Genomic DNA, 26,190 nt, shown 5'->3' on the forward strand with positions numbered 1-26,190 from the left:
ACCCCTGAAACAAAAAAAAAAAAAAAAAAACCAAAAAACAAAAACATTGCATTTAGCTGGGTGTGGTGGTGCAAGCCTGTAATCCCAGCCCTTGGGAGGCTGAGGCAGGAGGATCACTGGAAGTTCAAGACTAGCCTGGGCTACATAGTGAGTTCCAGGTCAGACTCAACTACATAGTGAGACTGTCTCAAAACCACCCCCCCAAACAAAAAAACATTGCATTTACCATACCAGTAATTATTTCTGTTACTTCACTTTCTTGATTATCATGAAAGAATTTGGGAGATCTTTCTCTCCTTGGGTTATTCAGTGTTGTGCAATAGGTGGTTGTTTTGGTTTGGGTATTGACTCTCCCAAAAGTTCATGTGTTGAGAACTTTGTCCTCTGGATAATGCTTTAGGGAGGTGGTGCACAGTCTCGGAAGAGGAGCCTGGTTGGAGGAAGTCACTGGGGGCTACTTGAAGGGTGTGTCTTGTGGGCCCCTTCTGCACTGTCTTTCTGCACTTCCCCATTGCCATGAGGTGAGCAGCTTTGCTCCACTCTGTGGGTTTTCTGCCATGATATTCAGCATGATTGCAGGTCCAGAGCAGTGCAGCCAAGTGACCACAGATTGAAGCCTCTAAAACCATGAAACCAGTATAAAATTTTTCTCCTTTAAATTGGTTTTCCCAGGTGTTTGTCACAGTAACAAAAAGCTAACATAGAATGTATGCCCTGCCACTTCTATTGTTCAGATACTTGCTCATATTTGATGCAACAGCTGTTAAGTTTCTAATGTGAACTTTCATAGTGCTTTGCAAGGGCTGAAAGAACCACTACTATTAGATTGGAATTGCTATGGAATATTTCCAATCTAGTTGGGAAGATATGTACTCATATATAAAAAATTAATAATACAATGACAGGGCCAGATATGGCAGATTAATGACAAAATAACTAGTGCAGAAGACTTGAGTGTTAAGTGAGAGCCATCAGTAGATTCTTCTGTACATAGCAATATGGAAAAAAAGTATTTTTTAAAATTATTTACTTTAACATCAGGGATTGTGGCACATACTTGTAATCTTGTCTACTTAGGCTGGGACAGGAAGATCACAAGTTCAAGACCAGCTTGTGCAACTTAGACTACATCTTAAAATAAAAAATAAACAGCTGGGAAGGTAGCTCAGTGTAGAACACTTCCTAGCTTACTTTCATGAGCTGTTGGGTTCAATCCCCAGTACTGAAAAAAAAATTATTTACTTTAACAGTTGCTTTCCTTTGGTTTTAACGTTTAACATTGTCATAAAAGCATGCTAGCTGTTCTGTGGATGTATAATGTATAAATATACCCTACTTGTCCTTTTGTTCCTAGTGCTGGAAATTGAATCTGGGGCTTTGTATATGTTTATCATGAACTCTACCACTGAGCTTCACCCCCAGCCGTAAATCCTTTGGGAAAAGTATGCTAGGACTACATCAAGGGGAATTATATATGCATGTTAGGCCAAGAAATTTGAAATATATTGAATTGTGTCCTACAAAATCATTCAAGTGCCCTGGAATCAGACTTCAGGCCCAGCTATACCATTTGGTTTTTGATATTGAACAAATTACATATTTTACTAAGCTGTCTCAGTTACTTTTTACCTACCACTCAAAGTTAAAGGAGGAAAAGTTCATTTAGCTCACAGTTTATAGAGGTTTCAATCTATAATCAGCTTGCTCCAAGGCAGGTTGGCATGGCAGACAAGCACTACAGAGGAGAAACAGTTCTTGGCAGGCGAAAGGTAGCAAAAGCAACAAGGGGCTTTAACAGTCTTTCTGCCCCTTTTATCTTAGCCAGACTACTTAGGGCAGGTAGCACTTACATCAGTAATCCTAGTGCCCTTGAGCCTAGCATTGCACCATGAATTAATTCCAGAGTCACACACTTGATCTAGCTACCTCTGAAAAAGCCCCACCTATGACCACATGAGGTTTTGGGGGGATGTTTAAACAACCTAAGGTACAAAACTGTATGAGGAGACTTGTGAGAGTTAAATGAAATGATGTGTGTCAAGTTTTTAGCCCAGTGCTTAAACCCTCATTAAAGGGAGCTTAAAAAAGGAAAAGACTATAGAAACTTCCAAAGGGATATTGTCATGGTAATGGTGCTTCAGTACTGTATGAAATGATCAGCAAAGAAAGAGACTGAGGTTGGGACGACTAGTTAAGCAACTCATAGAAAAATCCATGAAAGAGATAATGTGTGTAAGTGTCAGTCATTCTACATAATTTTAGGGAAAAAAAATCATTTCACAAATTATGATTAGGGCTATCTGAAGCCTCAATAGTCCTGTGATGCTGTGATGTTCAAGGCCAAGATTACATCATCTGAAGATATCCTGGGTCTTTCAGAACTGAGTAGAAAGGTTTCACCTGGGTAGGGACAAATTCCTTATCAGCTTAACTCATCCCCCTCCTGTTGTAACATTTTGCCCATCTCACCATCCTAATCAGTGTAAGATACTCATCAGCATGAGATCCTCATGGTTATAGGGATTACTGCCACCCTCCAAGTCATCTGTTACTTCCTCTCATTATAAGATCCTTGTCAATTTAGGATTATTGTTGCCCTCTGAGTCATCTGATACTCCCTCTGAACTCAATAAATAGTGGCAAGCTTGGGGTGCCTTTGTCTTTGCTGCCCAGAGCAGCACTGATCAGGCCCAAAGTTCAGCTTCTTCTCTAGGTCTTGTTTCTTGTTTTTATTCTTTAATTCTCTTTATGTTGTAGTGGCTCACAGGTGACCAGGACTCAATGCAGGGGTTTTGGTAACGTCCCTTTTCCCCTTCCCTACATGTAAGGTTTAAGGTAGTGGCATGAGAAGAGAGCAGCTGGGATATATCTGAGATATTATGGAGTGTTATATGGTTTGTGTCTATTTGTTCCCCCAAAAGCCTCATGAAGTCATAAGTGGGGCTTTTTGGAGAAGGCTGGATCTAGAATATGTGATGCTGGGATCAAGGGTGTGTGTTAACCAAATTAATTCACTGATTGGTTTTGCATAGTTCTGGGAGTAGATAATGGGAAGCCTACTCTAAGGGCAAGTAGACTATGTAGAATATAAGTTACAGAAAGAAGGCTGCTGTGGATGCTTGTTAAGGAAGTATGTAGTCAGCATGGTATATCATTTTACAGTAATGAAACATAACACTGAATCCACAAAAGGGTTCACTCATCTGGATTTCCTAGCTATGTCAATGCCTATGTATTTGAAAAATGGGAAAATCTGACCTATTTACCTTTCAGAGAAATTATGGAGCTCTAAGTAGGAAAAATGTGCTTGAAATGAGCTGTAGAAGCAAAAACACTTTACAAATATAAAAATTCAAAATTCTAGCACTCTGAGAAGCTAAGGCAAGAAGATCACAAGTTCAAGCCCAGCCTGAGAGACTTACCAAAGTTTAAAAAAAAATGTTAAAAAGGGCTAGGAGTATAGCTCAGTGCAGAGGCCTGGTTCAGTCCCCCAATACCATAAGGAATGAATGAATGTGTAAGGAATTTAGAAACAAGTATTTCTAATCTTATCTTCTTAATATCCCATCTAGCCATTAATAATCTGTTGAAACTTCCACTTTATTGCAGTACTTTAAAAGTGAAATTTGTCACCTCCTTTCTAGGTCTTTATATATGGAGGTGGGGGATGACCTGATTCTCTGGATTTGTCGTCCCATGTACAAGTATTACTTGATCTACTGATATTTTCTCCTAATCAATTCAGTTACAGTATAGATTTAGCTTTCTAAAAAGCTATTTTGTTCTTTTCTTAGAAACCTCTAGTCTCCCCTTGCTTGCAAGAGGAAATTCATACAATTTAGCTTAGCATTCAGTTAACTCAGGCTTTATCTTCTATCTCTTACATTGGCTCTGTTCCTTATCTAGACTGTTCCTATTCTCCATCTAGGCCTTACATATTCTTGGTTGGCAGCAAGAAAAGCCATGTTGCAGGTCATTTAAAACTGTATGTTTAAAAATCTATTTCTAGCCTGTTTGAAAATGTCACAAGTTATCTTTTGTCTTAGTGTCTTTTTTCAAAAACTTTGGTAACATTTTGGATACATTTAATTTTTTATTACTGAGAAGTTGAAGGTGATAATGGGGCAGTTCAAGTAACCAACCATTTGATACCTTTGATACTGTTTGGCTTCTAACCAATTCCTGCCTTGAATGTGTGGTCTTCGATATCTTCAAAGACCTTGAACTTTAAGGTTGATAGGAGCTCCTGGAGAATTTCTCACTAGTTAAAAACAAACCACTTTTCACACAATACATATTAATATATAGGGACCCTAATTTTTTTAAAAAATCCCAGGGATTGGGGCTATAGCTCAGTGGCACATTGCTTGCCTAGTAAGCATGAGGCCCTGAAATTCTGTCCCCAGCACTGAAGAAAAATCATGATCTTTTGTTCCCTGACTCTTTATATAGTGTGGTACTTCTCTAACAGTGATTTGCAAAGGAACATGGATGGTGAAGAATGATCCAGTGTGTTTATTCCTGGGGAATATTTAAGACCAAAGTTAAATTTTGGGCCTAAAAAAGCAATTTGGGTGTGTAATTTTGTCATTTAAATAAGAGACTCTGCAGACAAGGGAAAGAAAATCTTACAAAGGTACCAAAAATACTATGCGATTAATTAATCTTTAATGATCAATATTTGTTTTTTTCTTTCACTTCTCATCATTGGTTAAAATAAATTTTAAAATGTCTAGAGTTAGCTTCTGTTTTGACATCCTAAATCTTCTCTCAGCTGTTTAGAATTCTGACCTTGAGGCTGCTTAATGTCTCCTTACTTGTTTTCCTCATCTGTAAAGTGAAGATAAATTTGGGGATTTAGAAAGATTAGATGAGAGAATATATGGGAAATTCTTGGCACTGTGCCTATAAATAGTGCTGCTGCTGCTTTTCCCTTTTCCTACTCACTGCCTCCATCACTGATTACTCAAACTGTTTAAATAATACCCCTGCTTATGTCCTCTGTAAAATAAGGAAAAAAATTCCTTTTAAATTACCATGTATGCCGCCTGCCTCGCAAGCCCAAGGACCCAAGTTCAATCCCTGGTACAAAATAAAATAAATAAATAAATGACCATATAAGAAGGATCATAATGATTAGTTGACATAATGGGCATGAAATCTTATACAGGAGTACCTGTTATAATTGCTAAATGTTTATTTGGAGGAACATGTACTTACTTGCTTCTTTAACTTGTCTCCTTATTTGTTATTGGGGATAACAGTACTAAAACTTGTAGCTTTGTTTGAGGATTATCTGTATCTAAAGTTCATAGCTCAATGTTCAGCACTCAGTATCATCAGTAAATAGTATTATCTGATCATTAAATACTCCATACCTGTTTTTTACTCTTTCCTCATTTGCACCATTTTTAATGTAACTATTTAATATGTCATTTTGTATGTTTTGTGTTTCTGGCAAGATTTTAAGCTGTTGATGGGGAATGTATCACATTTTGGAATATATGACTCAGAGTGTATCTACTTTCTTTGACCCCCAGTATACAGGGCAAGGCAGTTTATTCGGCAGTAGTTTTTCTTTGTTTCCTGTATTATAGTTCTGCTAGTGATCATTACTATGTTGATTTTCTTTTTTAAATATCTCCCACCAAGTATAATTTGGAAAGTGACTTAGATTTTCTTCCTTTGTCATTTGTAAAATAAGAATGACAAATCTGATTTCGAGTTTGTTGGGTTTGTTTTGATTTTGAGGTAGTTTTTACCCAGTTGCCCAGGCTATCTTGAACTCCTGGACTCAAGTGATGTGACTTCTATAGCCACCAACATTGTAAAGAGCTCCCTTTATTTGACAGCCTTGCTAAGACTTAACTGTCTTTGTATTTTTTATCATAACCATTCTCATAGGTATGAGATATACAGTATCTCATTGAAGTTTTAATTTGCATTTCTCTAGTCATTAGCAGTGTTAAACATTTTTTTTTTTTTTGGTCTATTTGTATGTCTCCTATTGGCTGGTTTCTTAATAATTGCCATTTCTGGAGTGAGATGGAATCTCTCTGAATTTATATCTCTCAAATGACCAGTGATGTCGAACATCTTTTTATATATTTACTTGCCGTTTCTACTTCATCTGAGAAATGTCTATTCATTTCAGATGTCCATTTTTGGATAAGGGCAGATGATTTATGTAGCTTTAAGTTATATGTTACTAAAGATTGAACCCAGGGCCTTTTCACTAAGCTACATTCCAAGCCCCTTTTTAAAAGTTTTTTTATTTAAATTTTTATTTTTTAAAATTTTGAGACAGGGTTTTGCTAAGTCAATAAATAACCCTGGCTGAGTTTGAACTAACAGTCCTCCTGTCTCAGGCTCCCAGCATGCTGGGATTCTAGACTTGGGCCACCACACCCAGCAGCCCTGCTTTATTGGATTCTTTATTTTGAAGATTATTTTTTAATTCAGGGAATTGTGCATCCATTCTTTACAAATTTATCTGGCATTATGAGTTCTAAATATAGTCAGTTTGAAAGCCATGAGACTGCTGTGGGTTTTTTGGAATGCTGTTAAATCTGGATAACAAATGAAAGTAGTTCTATCTGAAACCTAAAATATAAACTGTAGAATTTTAGCAATGCCTTTGTAGGGCTTGTCAGGGTGTTTAACTTAAAAGTAAAGCCAGGAGGGCTGGGGATTAGCACAGTGGTTCCACCGCCTGCCTTGTAAGCAGAAGGACCTGAGTTCAATCCCTGGTACAAAACAAAACAAAACAAAACAGGATATATAGAATGGAGTACTACTCAGCCACAAAGAATGAGAAACTAGAGTCATTTATAGGAAAATTGATGCATATTGAGGCCATACTTTTAAGTGATATAAATAGGACACACATGTAAATACTGCATAATTTCTCTGGTGTGAAAAACTAAAAGTGTAAATAAGGTTCAAATTGTATAATTAATAGTGTGAAATAGGAAGAAAAGGGGTATAGGGGACGTGGGAAGGGTAGAGGAAAGAAAAGAAGGGAAAAGAAAAAATATGAGAACAGGAAAAAACGAGAATTTGTTTTTCAGTTAAATCTTGAGACTACTTTTTATTTCAGTTACGTCCTTTGTACTGAGTAGTAATTTCTTTCCAATCTTGCTTTGCTGGCTCAATTAAATTTCAGTTTTGACTTCTAATTTCTTAGTTTTGGACATGGCTGGTTGTTTTTGTGAGGATTTTTAAGTCATTCAGTGTTGGAAACTGAAATTTATGCATTAAAGCAAACATTTATTGAGTGAATAGAGTTGTCCCTTTTTTGATGCTGGATAATGAACTGAAGTCTGTGTACGTGAGCTCATGCCCTACCATGGAGCTATGCTCCCAACAAGTCGAGGGTGTTTTTATGATGTCATGTCTTGCTTTGGACTATCCAGTGGTTTTTTAAAAAATTGTTAGAAGTATGTATAATTTACTATCAAGGTAGCATTTTTCATCATCTTGTAGTGACACCTGCAAACCTATGTTTATAGCAACACAATTCATAATAGTTAAATCTTGGATGTGTCCAATGTGTCCATCGTCAAATAAGTGGATGGAGAAAATGTGGCATTTGTACAGTGGAGTACCACTCTGCTATATGGAGAATAAATTTTGAACCATTAGTGAGAAAATGGGTACACCTTGAGACTATAATGTTGAGTGAAATAAATATTGCTTGGTTTCTCTTACTGAGAAACCTAAAACATAAATAAACAGCACAGTAAAAGATCTTTTGTAAGTGGAAAGGGGACTAAGTGATGGAGAAAGGGGCGATGGAGAGGAGGGGAGGAGGTAAAGGGGTCGATGTGTTGTGTGTATGAACCAGCTCCCTACAAGGGAGTAATCATTCGGTACTGTAAACATATACGAATAAAAGTGTAAACAGATGCATTGTTTAAGGTTTTATTTTCTTTTAAAATCAGGTGAACAGGTATATCTTACATCAGGGTTCACCGATTTAAAATGTTTGAGGCTTTTTTGTTTGCTTTTGAGGCATGGTTTCAGGTTGGCCTTGAACTCACAGCAATCCTGCTTTACCTTAGTCTCCCTAGTGCTGGGATTACGGCATGCACCACCATCTTAGCTAATGTTTGAGTTTTTAAAACATCTTTATTGAGGTGTAGTTCATAAAATACACGTATTCTGCCAGTGCTGAAGTCTAATTTTGTAATACTCCTTTCACATGGAAAAAGCTCTCCGTCCTTTTGTAATTGCTACCAACTTCAGCCCCAGGAAACCACTAAACTAGTTTTATACAGGCACTAATTTTGCCTTGTCCAGAAATTTCATATAAATGGAATCATACAATGTATGCTTTTGTGTCTGGCTTTACATTTTGAGAACATCTGTACTATTGTATCATTCATTGGTCCATTGTTTTTATTTTTATTTTTTATCTTTTTGTTACCAGGGATCGAACTCGGGACTTTATGCTTGTGAGGCAGGCAGTGGCACCACTGAGCTAAATCCCTGGCCCCATTCTTTTTAATTGCTGAATAGTATCCCATGTTTTGTTTACCCATTTACCAATTACAGGATACTATGTCCAGTTTTAAGCTGTTATCGGTAATCGTGCTATGCACAATCCTTACTGATGTCATTTGTGAAGATAAAAAATATACTTTTATTTCTCGTGTGGAATTGCTGGGTTGTATGGCAAGTATGTAGTATGTTTAATTTTGTAAAAAACTTCCAAATAGGCTCTACCATTTTACATACTTTCCAGTATTGAATGAGGGTTCCACTTTCTCTGTGTCTTTTTCAATGCTGAGTATTGTCATTTTAAAACAATTTATCCATTTTATTTTTAATGGTATTTCATTATGTTGTTGTTGTTGTTTGAGACAGAGTCTCACTATGTATTGTAGTTCAGGCTGGCCTCAAACTCATGGTAATCCTGCCTGAACTCCCAAATTTTGGGATTACATGTATATGTTACTATACCTGGTTTTCTCATTGTATTTTAAAAACAGCTTTATTGATAGTATTCATATACCATAACACTCTCATTTCACTTATGTAGTTCAGTGGCTTATAGTATATTCAGAGTTGTGCAATCATCACTATTAATTTTCTTCATCCCCAAAAGAAACTTGCACACCTTAACCATACTTCTCTGCCCATCAGCCTAAAAATGCCACTTTGTCTCTATATATTTGCCTATTCTTGATATTTCATAAAAGGAATCATATAGTATGTGGTTCTTTGTGACTGGCTACTTTAACTTCTCTTTTCAAGGATCTCTATTGTGTATTTCTGTATACTCTGTGTTTTGTATATGAACATAAACCTTTTTATCCATTTATCAGTGAATGGACATTTGCATTTTATTCCCCACTTTTTTTTCTGTGTGTCTGTGTGTGTGTGTGTGTGTGTGTGTGTAAGTAAATGTGTTTTCATTTCTTTTGGTGTATATTTGGGAATGGAATCACAGGGACTTGAGTTTTTGTTTAGTCTTTTGAGGAGTTGCCAGACTTTTCAGTGTGACTCCATTTGACACATCCAGTGGTACTAATATACAACAACACTGATTTTTAATTGACGTCAATTAGAGACTGAGGTGGTGGTGGTGGGTTTTTACAAATTTATACCAACCCTAGATATGTGAAAACAAGTTTGGGTATCTCGCCAAGTTAACCTTTCTCTTTCCCACCTCCCTTTGCAGACTTTTACACTTGACTAATTATCTTATTTTTCTGTTTTACAGAGTAAGAAAGTTAGCCTGAGTTTTGTGAAGAACCAAAAAGAAAAGGTTTTTCCAGTTTGCATAATGTAAGTTCTTTTCACTCTTCTTGGCCACAATCCTGTGTTCGCTGACAAAGCTGTTTCTATGGAAACAAATAACCCAGCCTCTTAGAATGTCAAAGGAATGCTGATCACTTAGAATGAGACTTCCCAGCTGCTGGTCAAAGGGCTTTCCTTACTGAAGAAGGGGAAGAAGGATAAATTGAGAAAAATTTTAAAGTGCTGGATACTAGTGTAAACTGAGAACATGTTTATGCATATGAAGTATATCTTTTCATCTCCCTGTCTAAAAATGAAGATATTACTTATTTTCCTTCTAACCTGTATTGTTTTCCTGAAGACCTGTCCTGCTTCCCAGCAGTTACACAAATGGTTCTGTTTCTTGGTACAATTTTCAGTGGTCCTGTACTGGTTAGGCTATTTCAGTCCCTTCACCTCGATCATTTGCACTTGAAGTTTATTTAGCTTTATTTCTTCTCTTAGCCAATTCATGTAAGCAAAGCCCTTTCTCCCCTGCTAGTTTGAAATTAGCATCAAAATAGCTCTGGCCTGCCATCTGAAAATTTATTTTCTTGCTTTGTGGACTATGTAAAGATTTTTTGTTTTCTTGTTGTTCTTTGAAGGGAGTGGAATTAGGGATTCTGATGAGGATTAGAAATACAGGCCTTGAAAGCTTTTTTTTTTTGTTTTTTGTTTTTTAAATTTTAAATTTAAGATTGAAGGTTGCAAAGAGAAGAATTAGGCCAAGAACTTGTAAACTCCATTATCTTCAGCCTGTTGTTTGCCTCAAAAAGGAGGTAATTTTCTAGTTTGATCATTTACCTGCTTCTGAATTGTCAAAGGATTTGGGTCATTGTATTTTGTTATTTTAAGTCCTTTGGACTGGGATTTTACTGTTATTGATATGTATTGACTACATATATGGACTAGATTAATAGTGGATTGCCTGCTTAAAAGATAAGATCTTACCAGGTGCAATGGTGCATGCCTATAATCCCATCACTCGGTAGGCTGAGGTAGAAGGATCACCATGAGTTTGAGGCCTGGGCTACATAGTCCAAGGCCAGCCTGAACTATGTTGTGAGACCCTGTCTCAAAAAATTTTATTTTTCTTTTGGTACTGGGGATCAAACACAGGGGTGGCCAGGCATGGTGGCACATGCCTGTGATCCCAGTACTCAGGAGGCTGAGGCAGGAGGATCACTGTGAGTTTCACACCAGCCCGGGCTTCATAGTGAGTTCAAGGCCAATCTGAACTACATAGTGAAACCCTGTCCTAGAAAAAAAAAAGAGAGGGAGAGGGAGGGAGAGAGAGAGAGAGAGAGAGAGAGAACACGGGTACTCTACCATGGAGTTACAACCACAGGCCTTTTTATTTTAAAGCAATCTTGATAAATTGCCCGAGTCTTGAACTTGTAATCTTCTTGCTTTACCTCCCTCATTGCTAGGATCATAGGAGCTGCATTAAAATTAATATGACCTTAATATTAAAACTGTTGGACACAGCATAATTTTTTTTCTTCCTGGAAGTACTTTAGAATCTTTCCTGGCCTTCGTGAATTAACTTGTGAGCATGATAGAGTCTTTTGGATTGTTCTGTGTGATGAGCTTGTTATTTAACTAAGAAGGTCTAAAAGATTTCTTCAAGAAATTAGGGACTTGAAATAGGTCTTGAAGATAGAAAATGAAAGGAGATATATATAGTTCATAAGGCCTGTGGGCAGGAAGAAAAAAGATATAGGATATGCACAAATGAGGAGGCTAAATTAAAAGGCTCATGCAGGACAGTAGTAAAAACATAGAAAACTTAGATTGATCCTGTAGTTTAGACTTTATTTTCTAGATAGTATCGAAACCGTCAGAGGTTCTAAACAGACACATGATTTAGTCATATGTTTAAGTAATCATCTCTTCCTTACTACGTATCATGGCTATTGAGATGAATAAGTTCCTAGTCAACTAGAACTTGTCCTGGGTGATATGTAGTCACCTTGAAATTGATTTGTTGAAAACGAAGCTTGCCTTTCCCTTTAATTTCTCTTCCTCTGATTCTCTTCCTATATTCTCCACTGTAGTTAATAACACTGTCATCTACCTAGTGACCCAAGGATAGTGATTAAGAGTGGTGACCCTGAATCACACCACCTGGGTTCATATTTTGAAGCCTTGTTTTCTTGGTTCTTGCTGGTATCATGGATCCAGGGATAAATCAACCTAACTCCTGACCTTAGAAGGCTTTTTTACTCTGATGAAGTGCAAAGACATAGTTGCAGTCTATCTTAAGAAGTAAAGGGATTGTTCGATTCCATGAGAGAATGTTTTCAAGCTGAGACATAAAAGGAGAGTGGGCAGAGACTAGATTATAGGCAGTCTGATTCTAGAGGCTATTTTCTTCAACATTATGTGATGCTGAGTAACTGAATGACACAGTCACAGAATTGGAAATGGAAGAAGACAAATAGGAAAGGAGTAGATTAAAGAGAAATAGTATTTTAACTTCTAGAGCCTTGTTGGAAATTTTGGGAGACAGAGTAATAGGCAGGGAGGGATCTTACCTCTATAACCCCAGTACCTAGCCAAAAGTATATGTGCAACTGAATTTATATATAATTTGCTCCTCTTTTCTAAACTTATTTTATTCTCTTACTGCCTTCAGGATAAAGGATATTATTTATTTATTTGTGTTTTTTCAGACAGGGTCTTACTATGAAGCTCCTACTGTCCTTGAACTCACTATGTGTAGCCCAGGCTGGCTTTGTATTTATGGTGATCCTCCTGATTTAGCCTCCAGATTGCTGGGATTATAAGCATGTACCAATACCCATCCGGATTAAGGATTTATATTTTAAACCTTTCATAAACTGGATTCAGCCATATTTTCTAGTCATATCTTTCATCTTCTGCTTTCCTTCTGCTTTTCAACTACCCTAATTTGTGCCCCTCCCCTATTTTTTATCTTCCTGCCTTGATTCATATAGCCTGTCTTGTCTTCAAGACCTACTTCAGTTCCATTCTGGACAAATTTGACCTAGTTCTAGAGTTGTCCTGAGGTTAAAATGAGTGAGTACTGTGTGAAGTGTTTGCAATACAGTAGTTCCCCCTTACCTTTGGGGGGATACATTCTAAATCCTCCACCCCAGTGGATGCCTGAAACCTTTTTTCTGTGTACATACTAGTGACTAATGGGCAAGTAGCATTACCATTAATCTCCCTCAAAATACTTTCCTTCTCTTCACTTATTTCGTTGTTTTACATTTTGAAGCAGTTCTAGAATTCCTTTTTCATGATTGTCTTTCTGAGGTGTGATGAAAAATACAGTGAATGCCACTGCCATGTACCATCCAAGGCAAGGCAGGTTTATAAGAACCTTATGCTGTGTCCTCCCCCACCATATTCATTAATTTTTTAAAAAATTTAAACATTCAGTGTATTTTTGGGGTCTTGTCATGATGAAGTGCTCAGCACGTGTTGCTGTAGGTAGAGTTATTGTTACTTCTACCCTTTCATCTCCTTTGCCACCTTTTCTCCTTCTATTTTTGCCCTGCTGTGTGAAGTAGACACCAAGTTCCACTGTTTCCATAACCTACTTACAACTTTTCTTCATTCTGCTTTAGTTCAGAATCCCATGTTGTAGGCACTTTCAAACTGGTCTCATTGCCACATTTCAGTCACTCCTGTGCACTTCTGTAGGAGTGCTATTTCTGTAAAACCAAGTGTGATTATATCATCCCTTGCTTAAAATCTTTGAGTGATTCTTCACTTTCAGGGCACAGATCTTTAGCTTTTAAAATTCTTGGCAGCATCACTTCTGCTTCCTTTTCAGTTTTATTACTCATGTAGGACATTCTTCCATTGTTCTGCCAGCTTGCTACATTTTGCTGTTTTCTTTTTGAGACAGGGTCTCACTATGTAGTTGAGACTGGCCTGGAACTCCCTAGGTAGCCCAGGCTGGTCTTGAACTCACAGTGATCCTTCTGCCTCAGCCTCCCAGAGTGCTGGGATTACAGGTGTGCACCACCACACCCAGTTACATTCTGCTGTTTTCCAAACGTGCCATTTTCTTACCGTGTTCCTTCTTTAATGGTCATGTGATTCCGTTGGTCTGGAACAGGCTCTTCTGTGTGATTAATGTTTAGTTGCCCTTTGAGATGCAGGGCAAAGAAATGTATCCTTATGTTTTCAGTATTTGCTTTCACTCTACCACAGACTAAATTTTAGATCTGTTCATCCTTTGTGAATTTGTGACATTTTCAAATTTAGTTGCACAAATATTTCTTGGGTATTTCCTCTGTGACATGTATTGTGCTAATCACTGGGGGTATAGAAATAAAGAACTAAACCTAACAAATTTGGACTCTGGTAGTGAGGAGAGACCGACATTTATTTTCTTTACTGTTTTGTGGTAGACTGTGAGCTTTCCAGGGGAGGTAATAAAAATGAAATTTTAGTGGATTAATATCAGACTCAAGAAATTTTTCTGAAAGTAAAAGAAAGACTAGATCCAGATAGACAAGCATGATGATAATAGTCCAACCTTGAGAATTCTGGGGGATGTTTGATATTTTGTTTTTCCCCAATTCCTGGAAATCAAGTCATGACCAACTATGAGAATTAGGACCAAGATCACCTGAACCAGTTTCTGTTGCATGAGCTATAATTTTCCCTCATGATTTAGTGTAGTGGGTATATATACATTTTTTAGTATTTTTAAGCTGAGTTTTAATTTCAGAATCTAATTTATATAAAAATATATAATCTATTATTGTTTGATTTTTAATGTCCAGTAATTGTAAATAAAGGTTGAGAGTTAATTTTCTGAAAATATGTACACTCCTAGATTTTAAAAATTAAAGTTAAGAATAGTTTAACTATTCTTAATAACTCCTACACAATAACTCCTACACAAATTTCTGCTTACTTGTAGTGAAAACATTAAATCAGCTGAATTTGCATTTGTATATTATCAACATATAAAGCTTAAAATTGCCTAAAATCAATCTAATGGCTTTCATTTTAATGAAAAATAAACAATGGTAAATAAGGTAGTTTTTAATAAAGAAGCTAAAATTTGGTCTTTTTTTTTTTTCACTTTTCTTTTTTGGTGCTGGGAATCAAACCCAGGGCCTTGTGCTTGCCAGGCAGGCACTCCACCACTGAGCTACATCCCCAGCCCTAAGAAGCTAAAATTTGGATGAAAGATAATAATCTACCCAAATTGTGAAAGTGTAATTTTAGTTTTCCTGATTGTTGGCTTTTGTTGTTTCTCCTGATAGCATAGGTTTGTACATTAAATACTTTGACTTCTGTCCCTATTTTACTATGGCCTGATATGTGAAAGAGATTGACTGGTATTAGGAATATTGTCTAAAAACCTGGTTTTTGCTTAGTATCATACTGTAATTGCTGTAACCAACTTATTTACTGAAATGATGCTGAATTCAAGGAGGTAGTAAGTGTATTACTGTAAATATGTTTAAAGCCTTGAATAAAAGGTTAATTAGGTTTAATGTGTGAGTTTATATACAAATAAACAATCTGCTTATTTATGCCTGAGAAATGGATTGATGAAAAGGCAGTATTATTCAATAAAATATTTTTGTCTCAAATATGTTGGAAGATTTTTAAAATAGAACCAGATTATCTTTTCATTTTATAGCTTGTTTACCTTATTGTATTTATAATTCAAAATAATCCTATGAATACATTTTGTAAGTTTCTGAAGTTCAGAGAGAGAAACTGGTCTTAAATCATGAACCTGTAGGGCAGTGATGGCGAACCTTTTAGAGCTTTCAGTAGTGCAAACAGCCCAGTGCAACGTGCGTGCCATAGGTTTGCCACTGTTGCTCTAGGAAAAGTGGCAGAATCAAAATGAAAATTCAATTTTCTAGACTCTAGGTCCAGCATTATGTTTGTTATATAGTAGGATTTGTAAAACTTTTGAGTGGTATTAGACACTACCATTTTCTCTAAATGAATCCTTACTTAAAAATCACTGTGGGGCTGGAGATTTAGCTCAGTGGTTCTGCCACCTGCCTCTCCAAGTGCAAAGCCCCGGTAACAAAACAAAACCAAACCCATAATTTTAAAATAAATGTAATAAATTTTAAAGACTGATAACTTATTTGGCCCTTTTCTCACTCAGTATAGATGCCTTTGCTGCTAATTATAGTTTCTTCTGTAGGCATCTTTGTTATCTCAACCCCTTGATGAGTTAATTTTCCCAGACTTCCTATGTCTTGAGTGAGCTATCAACATGGCCTGCTGTATGTCAAATTCATTAATTACTTTTTGGAAGTTAATTTTCTAATCCCATGTATATTAGTTGAGCATGAAGTATCATATTGAGGTAACTTTAAAAAGATAATTTAAAGACTATTTCAACTTACTCTTTATAAACTTAGCAGCCAAAACTTTTTACATTTCCACTTTGCTAAACTTTCCAGTATTTTTCCTAGCTATAACATTGAATATTATGCTTCAAATTCTTGGGAGGTAACTTTTTTTTTTGGAAATGCCTTGATTCCCTTAGGTTTATCTATAAAATAAAAAATTCGTTTAATCTACATAGAAAAATATTGCTGTATATTTATTAGATATTTTGTGTATTGTGTGGAGGTTTGAAATGGGCTATATAGTATCTACTTTTATGTTGTAATTCATACACTTTTTTCCCCATCTTTCCCCTTAGATTTCCCTCATGGATATTTTTCATAGCATTACTATGTGATGTGAGAAGGTTTTTTTTGAAGTAAACATGGATTTTATACTACAGAATCAAGAAAATTGGCATTATACGAAAAATTGATTTATAAAAAGTGGTACAGGTTTTTATAGATAAACCATGACAACATCCTATATGAATGGGCATGTTACAGAGGAATCAGACAGCGAAATAAAAAATGTTGATCTTGCATCACCAGAGGAACCTCGGAAGCACCGAGAGATGGCTGTCGACTGCCCCGGAGATTTGGGCGCCAGGCTGATGCCAGTACGACGAAGTGCACAGTTGGAGCGCATTCGACAGCAACAGGAGGACATGAGACGTAGGCGAGAAGAAGAAGGGAAAAAACAAGAACTTGACCTTAATTCCTCCATAAGACTTAAGAAACTAGCCCAAATTCCCCCAAAGACTGGAATAGATAACCCCATATTTGATACAGAAGAAGGAATTATCTTAGAGAGTCCTCATTATGCTGTGAAAATATTAGGTAAGTAAAAACAGCAGAATAATAAAATGTTTTTGCTTTATGTGTGCTTTAATATCTGTATGAGAAAGGAATAGAGGCTTAAGAATGTAAATAATAGTAATTTGGATTATTTTCTTGTAAAGGCCTTATAACCATAATTCTTTAGCCACAAAGAGCAAAGATGTGTAACTTAAATATTACGTTTTTATGTATAAAAAGTTATACATGTGGCTTAACATTTAAAGTTTTGATTCATTTTTCATATCAGACAGATTTTTATGTCAACATATTGAAAAGCAGTTTTCAGAATTGAATTTCTCTAAAGTTTGTAAAGTAATGAAATTAATAACTGCAACTTAAAATCTATTTTATATTTTTAATAATAACTGTCAATAACATGAACAGGTGCTGTTTCATATGGAATCATACACAAATATGACTCAATCCATAAACTATCCAAACTGTTCTATGAAAAAATTTAAACTAGTTCTGTAAGTTTATTTATATATGAAAGAGGTCTGTGACCTGATAAATTCAGTGGTAAATAAGTTAAATACTGGGCCGGGAATTTAGCTCAGTGGTGCTGTGCCTGCACTGCCCTGCAAGCGCAAGGTCCTGAGTATGATCCCTGGTACCTCAAAAAAAAAACAAAAAACAGTTAAATACCTCCTCACTACAGGACTTTTTTTATCCTTTATAATGTTAATAGGCATTATGGATCTAATGAGATTGATTGATGTCAAATGCATATACCCAAACTTAGAATATTTGCGTGCTGAATTTTTCTGCCTGCCTTTCCTTCACATACTAGAGCGCCTTGAACGAGTGTTGAGGAATATAGAAGTCAGTTTGAGATGCTGCTTTATACATAATACAACCTTTAAAACTAGACTAACTCAGGTGAAATGTTTTATTTCTAAGTGATTTATTTTTTTTTAGATGTGGAGAAAAAATACTTCTGTTTGATGAGCGTTTTTGTTTCATTGTTATCATGTAGCTGTTCATTTAAGTGTCTTTTGAACCTATATTGGGTGCTTTAGCAAATGTCTCTATAGTAACATTCATAATCTGTGAACTAGGAGTATAATCTCCGTTTGGGAGATAAAGAAGTTGAACCTCACTTGCTTAAGATACCAAGCTAGTAAATGCTATGTAGGGCCATGTTTGAATTGGCCAGATCTGGGCTTTATACATACATACAAACATATGCACAAAGTGGCGGGTTTGAATGGAGATTCACATTCATGTTTGCACTTTGCTGAGGCTAGACATGAGTGGCATTTTTCTAATTTTCCCAAGGCACCATATATATATGGTACATTTGTGTCTCACTAAGTCTCTTTATTCCAAATCTGGAGCAGTTTCTACTATACTTTATCATATCATCTGCTTCTTTTCCTTGTATACATTTATTCAGGACCCACACTTCAAATGTGCTTGCAAAGGATCACATATAGGGCCGGGGATTTAGCTCAGTGGTTCCACTGTGCGCTTTGCAGGCGTAAGGTCCCAAGATTGATCCCTGGTACAAAAAAAAAAAAGATCACATACATATTCTTTAGTACATTTATATTAAGAATTTTTTTATCTAGTGATACTGAGAACATTCAGAAGTGTTTATGATCTTCAAATGCTGTAGAATCATCTTCACTTTGTAATTAAGTGTGTTGTGTGTATGATCTTCAAATGCTGTAGAATCATCGTCACTTTATAATTAAGTGTTTTATGCAGTAGATAACACTTTGTCACATATATGAAGGGATTTTATGTTCTTTTTTTCCTAAAGATTTTGTTAGAGTAAAAAATACTCCACATGCAGTTGACTCTTAACTAGCTTTCAATTCCTACTACTTACCTTTTCCTTCCCTCCCTAAAATTTTTTATAAATATTCTTTATTGGAGAAGGTTTGTGTTGTAATATATCCGGCTTGAATCAGGTCTTCTGTTTTTCTTTTTAAAGTTCTTTAAGATTGACTTTATCTGCCCATTTGCATTACATAGAATCAGGCATAAATGTGTAGATAATATTCTTATCACAACAAAGAAACATATAGTTTAAGCCAGACTCATTTGGTGAAATGTTTTAGTCATTTTGGGGGCCTAAACACAAAAAAGATTATTTCTATAATTTTTTTCCCTTGTTGCTGTTTCTTTCTCTTCCTTTTTAAATTTTTGAGGTCAGGTCTTGCTACGCTGACTATGCTGGACTCCAGCTACTGAGTTCAGGTGATCCCCACCTTAGCCTCCTGACACTAAGGAGCACCCTGATGCTGTTGCTGCTTACTTTTTTTTTCTTTTTTTCCTTTCTTTTCATTTCTTTCCTGGAAATGGAAACCCAGGAAACATACTAGGCAAGTGCTGTACCTCTGAGTGATATCCCCAGACCCTACTTTTCTTAAAGGATAGATGTATTTTGTTATACTTTGTAACCCCTTGTGGTTCTCATAAATACTTTTATTTGATCTTTGCACTTAAGGCTGTTTTACATAATATTTTAAAGTAATTTGAAATATAGTACCAAGTATTTGTAATTCTTGGACAGAAGATTTAATATTTTGAGAAATAAGTGCTAGATTTAATGTTAATGTATTCAGTATAAATGCCTGTAAATTATATAGGAAATGTGAAAAACTAATACAAGTTGTAGAATGTTATTGTCAGTCATAGACCCAGTTTTTAGATGTATTCATTGTTTAGTTTTCATTTAAAATGAAATGTAATAGCTTTCACTTTTTTTCTGATCATAATCTGCTAACACATCAAAGTACAACAGAAGTACTCCCTTAAAATTGTATCTGCCTCCTTGCCAGTATTTTGATTAATACACACATGACCGGAGACAACTTCTTAGCCTTTTGCATGGCCAGAAACAGCAACCTTATTTTAAACGAAGGAAGGACAGGACAACTAATTTACTTCTTTGAGAGGGAGCCTTCGGTTTTCAAATAATATGTCATTTATCTGTGAGTAAACAGAGTACTCTTAAGAATTTAAAATGTCATTGTAAAGATTAGATACTTTGGGTAGTATTTAAAAATTGGAGTACTTGTAAATATGGCAGTATGTAATAATAAAAGTATAGGGATGGAATTGATAGAAAATACTCAGAGGTGATAAACTAAATTTTGTTTAAAAGCCATTAGAATCTTGTAAAACTTTTAAAATCTTGATTTGAGAATTTAATTTCAAATGAATAACACTAACAAAATATAAAAACTATATTAAGGAGGTTGCCTTAAAATTGGCATTAGTTGTAAACCTTGCTTTGCTATAAATAAAACTGTATTTGTTCTCTTTCTTTATCAAAGCAAACTGCCTCGTAAGAGAAATCCTGACAAAAGAATAATGTGGGTTATAATGTGCTAAGATAGAATAGGGCAATTTTCAGATATTTCAGGAAGATAGATGTCATTGCTTTTGTTTTTGTGTTCATAGAGAAATAATTTGGGGCCAAGGATGTATGCAAATATAGTAGACAGAGTGTTTAAAGGGAATAAGCTGGGAAAGACTGTCATCTATCATATATGTGAATATGTGATTGTTATACCTTTGAAGAAAGGTCAGGATAGGGCACACATACTCACAGTGTGAGCTGTTTTGTGGTTAATAGGGACACCTGCAATTTGTGATTAGGGCTTTATTTTATTTATTTATTTATTTATTTATTTATTTATTTATTTATTTACGAACTTGGGACCTTGTGCTTGAGAAGCAGGCGGCGGCACCACTGAGCTAAATTCTTGGCCAGGGGCTTTCTTATTTTCACCAGATATTTGAGTATAAAGAAAATAAAAGACACAGGAGAAGGAAACTGGAGTGAATAATGCTAAGGAATAAAGCATTTTCATAATATTAAGAATAGCATGTTTCAGTCTTGATTAGTATCTGTATATTTTTTGCCAAATGTCTCTGAATATGCAAGCTGTTAAGAATATTGATATTTTAAAGTAAAATGTCTCTCCAAATTTTCTTTCTGCTGCTGACTTTTGTTTAACCATGGGATATACTGGGATTTTGTCTGTCGTAAATTCAAAGTGAACAAAGAAAATTCCAGGGCCAGTATATCTAGAGTTTTACATTAGCTTACTTCTTAGAAGTTTATTATTATTTTCACCATCAAATTTTTACTTAACTGCTAAAAATACTTCCAAGCAAACTTTCTTAACCATTCCTTCAAGGACTTTTTTTCTTTTTTTGTAAGTGAAATGATTAAATTATTGGTACTAGGTTTAGTGTTTAAAGTGCATAGACCATTTGAGAATTTTCTGATCTGGCTGCATTGCTAAAATGATAGTTAAAGCATCTTTGAAAACTTCTTTGAAAATATGTTAGTAGTTATGTAAATTTTGGTATATTAAATATACATATGTCTACTAAAAAATTAACTACTACATAGTTCTGTTTCTGACACACTATCAAATTTCATTTCACTTATTAGCTAATTAGTTTTTAGATTTGCTATATTATTTATGGCATGTTAAAATGCTTGACATAATTGTGTATTGAAAATTGTAGGGCTATCAGGATCAAAACTGAGTTCTAGTACTTTTTATTGTCACTTATTTGCTATTGACCTTGGGCAAGTTACATAATTTTTCCGAGCCTTGGTTTCAGGACTATCTGGACAACCAAATTAAAAAAAAAAAAATGAGTATAAGTGAGTGGCATGTTGTAGGCTTGAATAAAATGTATTTATTTATTATTTATTTATTTATTTATTCGTTTTGTGGTTTTGGGAAATGAAACCAGGGCTTATAAATGCTAAGCATGTATTCTACCAATGAGTTATAGCCCCAGACCTAAGAATTGTTTTTTATAAGAGCCAGGAGCAACCCAACAAAGATCATCTTATGAACTAGCATGTGCCCTTTTGTGACTGTCTTCTTTTCACTTATGTTTTCAGGGTTCATCCATGTGTCATGCATCTGTGTTTTATTTTTATGGCTGGATGATCTCCCGTTGTGTGGATATCTCATATTTTCCGTTGAAACATTTAGGTTGTTCTCTTCTTTTGGTTATTGTAAAGATTGATGTGAGGAAGCATTTGTGTACAGGCTTTTGTTTGAATACTTGTTTTTATTTCTTTTGAATAGATACCTACGAGTATAGTTGCTGGGTCTTCTGTAATTTATTAAAGAGCTGTCGTAGTCTTTTCCATGGTGGCTTTACTGCCTGACATTTACACCAGCTGTGTGTGAAGGTTCCTGTTTTTCTTATGTTCTTGCCACCACTATCTTTGATTTTAACCTTCATATTTAACCAGTAACTTTTTATGAACTAGAATAATATGGAAAATATTAATATATTGCACAAGTATACATAAATCTTTTATTTTGAAGAAGAATATGTATATCCGGTTAAGAAAGTAAATGTTAAGAGAGGCCAAAGAATGCTAAAGTACTATTCAAATCCCTTCATTTAATAGAAAGTCTCTGAGACTGGAGGTGGATTATCCAGTGACATAATACAACTTTTAAAAAGTAATCATGCCACCACTAAGACTCAGGCATTCTAAATCCAGGTTTGAAACATTTTTTTTTCCTCTCACCAAGTCTTTCGGTTTTATCCAGGGAAAAATCATGAACCCTTTTCTAAGCAGTCATTTCAAGGCAATTTTCCATTGTCTTACCACATATAGAAGTAAGATGATTGCTCTTTTGTGTTTCAACTATTCTCATATACTTGTGGTTGTTTGGGGTTTTTTTATGGGAAGATATTTTTCTTGTGTTAGGAAGTGAACCCAGGAGGCCTTGTACATACTGGATAAGTGCTACATCATTAAACTGAAACCACCAGCCCTAATATTTGTCTTTAATTTGTTAACCAGTAATTACTGCTCAGGATCTTTCATGAACTTCCGATCTGAACTTTATGTTCTTAAATTCTGAAAAAAGGGAGGGGGTAGGCTGTAGCTCCATGGTGGAACACCTGTTCAGAGTGATAGGCCATAGGTTTGTTCTACATATGTGTGCACACACAGTGTGGGGTGTAGAAGGAAGGAAAGGAGACTACACTTTATTTAAATAAGTCTTAATGTTGGAGCAGATCACTAGAAAAAACTTATCCCGTAGGGTAAATTAGAGCAGTAAGTAAAAATAATTCTAATTCAGAGTAGAGGGCTATCTCTGATGCTTTGAAACATCTCCAGAGATGTAGATTTCTTAGGTTCCTTAGGTAATTTTAATTTTTACCTTTATAGTCAAAAAATTCTCCCAGAGTCTTAACTATTTGAAGATGGACTTTTCAGATACAGTAATTTTTGATGGGTGCTCTCTGTCAGTTGTTTTAAATTCTTCATTATTTTGGAGAAGGCCGTGGAGGGGGTGGGAGGTTTGTAGACCTATATATGTTTGTATTTATCTGATTAATCATATCCCAAAACCAATATAATGGCTATTTTTAAGATTGTATTTCTTCTCTTTGATGTACATACAATAATTAAGATTTAAGTGTTGTATTATGTTAAAGATAAATGTTAGAGATGCTGATGGGAACTTTAAACAGTTTCTTCTGAAGATCAATTAAAAACAAATAGGTCAAACTGCAGGGCAAGGAATGTAAATTAAACATGAAGAATTTTGTTATAGGCAAGTTGGTACAGGAGAATTGCATGTTTCAGGCCAGAGCTTATCTCAAAATAAAAAGGGCTGGAGATGTAGCTCTGTGGTAGAGCACTTGCTTTGCATGTGCAAGCCCTATGTCACCAGCATGGGATATGAACTCTTTATTATTCTCTACTTCATTTTCTTCGCCTATAGAAATTTGAGGTATCTCATTTGTTTGTTTGTTTAATTGGGGAAAGTTTCTCAAAGTTTTTATGAGGACTGAATAAAATAAATATATGAAATAAATAATTGTTCCATTGTACTAAAGTGCAAGTGATCTCAATTTAGTATGGTACTGTTGATTAACATAATGTGCCTGGAGTTTCAGTGAAAATAGGTTTTATTATTTAAAGAAGAAAAATATAAATAGGACTTTATAGAAGTGAATGCAAGTTCTAAAGGATGATAGCTTTCTTGGAGCAAATTTAAACTGGTCTTGATAATTACCTAAGAAATTTGAACCTTACTCCAAGTTTAAATTTGTTGGTATTTCTAGGATTGGTAATGGTTCTCAAGTTCTCCCACTATCCATTTCTTAGTCTTATATGTGAATGTAGGTAACGACCAGTTCATCAGCCTCTTTGGGAATCAGTTATTTTATTCTTTTGCTTGATTTTTCCCTTTGAGTTTCAAATTGTCCTAAATGGTCTTTATAGCTTTAGACCTTCTCGGAATAAACACATTGACCCCAGGTTTCATTTTCCTCTGGAAATTGTATTTCTTACCTTAGTTCCTGTCAACACAAGAAGCACTTATTTTGTAGAACTTTAAGTTATCCATTTTTAACTGACCACTGATTAAAAGGCATTGTTCTGATATAATAAGAAAAAATGAAATTTGGTATGTTCTTCCTAAGACTGCAGGAACATCCCTTTAATCAGCAGTTCAGTTATTAAGGAAAAACAGTCTAGTAGAAAAAAATAGTTGAAAGAGGGAATACAGATGGCTATGCCTTGTAAAAATATATTCAGCCTTACCGGATTACAAACAAATTTAAAAAATTGATAATGCTTTGATCTGTGTTTGTGAAAATAAGCACCCACATTCATTGCTAGCAGTATGAGTTGATACAATTCTGGAAAGCATTTGGTCAGTATGTATCAAAGTCTTAAATGTTTTTATTTGGTAAATCTTATCCTGGGAATTTACTTTAAGAACTTATTGGAAACCATTAGATTAAGAAACCATGCTTACAGTATCATCTGTGCTGGGTGAAAAAAGAATTAAGATGTGTTATGTACATGTACCAACTCCCTGCAAGGAATATAATCATCATCTACTGCAAAACATATACTGGTAAAAATAAAACATTAATAAATTTTTCAGACCTTGAAAGTCTATATGGTATGAAACAATACTAGTAGTTACAGCTAGAAGAAACTCTTTTGCCTTAAAAAATGTCAGCCTCCCTGAAGATGAAGAGACCCCCTAGGGAGATAGTTACCTCCTGGACTAAGGTTGCTTATTAATTTTAGTCAATGATGAGATGTGAAGTTCCTGATATTTCTCATTTCTCTGGAATTCAGGCTGAATCTTTTTGACAGTTACTAAAAATTTTAATAGGAATTTCTCCACTCAGATAAGGTTGATAAACTTATAGCCTGTTTTGTTCAAATGAAACTTTTAAAATTTGACTTTTTTGAGGGTCTCACCATGTGGTTCATGCTAGCTGGCCTTGAACTTGCAGCGATCCTCCTGCTTCAGGCTCCTGTATACTGTTGGGATAACAGGCAAGTGCCATTAAGCCTGGTTTTCTGGTAAAACTTTAAAGCTATTGAATTCTTTGTACTTCTAGGGGATCATCTGGTGACTTCTTCCAATTTGATAGAACCTGGCAGTCCATGTTTCTTCTGTCTACTCTTGTAGCTGTCATCTTAGCTTATGGTTAAGTTATGGCAGTCCTTCAGATCTGACCTCCTTCGGGTAACAGCTTCATAGGTCATTCTAATGGCAGGTTGACTTTTAATTTTCTTTTCAGTTTTATTGAATTTTATACTACTGATAGCTGTGTGGATATATTTTTTAAAATAAAGATGACTATATATTTTATAAGGAAGACTAAAGCTATTTTGATTGTCTTTTAAACTCTCTAAAAATTTAAGTGCTGGGGCCCGGGATTTAGCGCAGTGGTTCCACCACCTGCCTTGCAAATGCAAGGACCCAAGTTCAATCCCCGGTACCAAAAAAAAAAAAGTTTAAGTGCTGTTAAAATAATAGAATACACAATAAAAGAATAACAAATCAATAGATTTTCTGTATGCTTTACATAAAGAAACCTAACAATAATGACTTTTTCTATGCAACTATGTATGTAATGGATAGTATCCACTATGTTTTTGTTTTTGTTTTTTTTTCTTTTTATTGAGTTTATTGGTACAATCTAGGAATACAATACAATTACATTCATCATTGGGATTCTGTACCTTTACATAATAGGGGTTGATTCTCATTTTTTCCCCTTGTCCCTGTCCTCCCTTCACCCCCTCCTCCCCTCCCCATTTACAAACACTTTATTTCCATTTTTTCAGTTTCTCATATTTTTTCCTCTCCCTTATTACCTTTCTCCCACTCTTCCCACTTTCCCTACACCTTTAGCCCTTTACTTCCTATTTCACATTAATTATCTCGTTAGG

At 35.3% G+C, this 26,190-nt stretch overlaps 1 protein-coding gene across 2 annotated transcripts in view; it reads left to right on the top strand.

Moving 5' to 3' along the window:
- Mpp5 (membrane palmitoylated protein 5) overlaps nucleotides 1-26,190 on the top strand; it is an 88,765-nt gene that overhangs the window by 17,978 nt on the left and 44,597 nt on the right. Inside the window, exons 3-4 of one of the 2 annotated variants that reach the window (XM_010645328.2) lie at nucleotides 9,728-9,792; nucleotides 16,454-16,973. In XM_010645328.2, coding sequence (XP_010643630.1) covers nucleotides 16,607-16,973 — 367 coding nt within the window. In that variant the 5' untranslated portion in view covers nucleotides 9,728-9,792; nucleotides 16,454-16,606. The remainder of the gene's footprint in view (nucleotides 1-9,727; nucleotides 9,793-16,453; nucleotides 16,974-26,190) is intronic. The other variant, XM_010645329.2, reaches the window with a different exon arrangement.

Source organism: Fukomys damarensis, unplaced genomic scaffold, assembly GCF_012274545.1.
Source record: "Fukomys damarensis isolate Sample0158 unplaced genomic scaffold, DMR_v1.0_HiC HiC_scaffold_21, whole genome shotgun sequence".
NCBI lineage: Eukaryota > Metazoa > Chordata > Mammalia > Rodentia > Bathyergidae > Fukomys > Fukomys damarensis.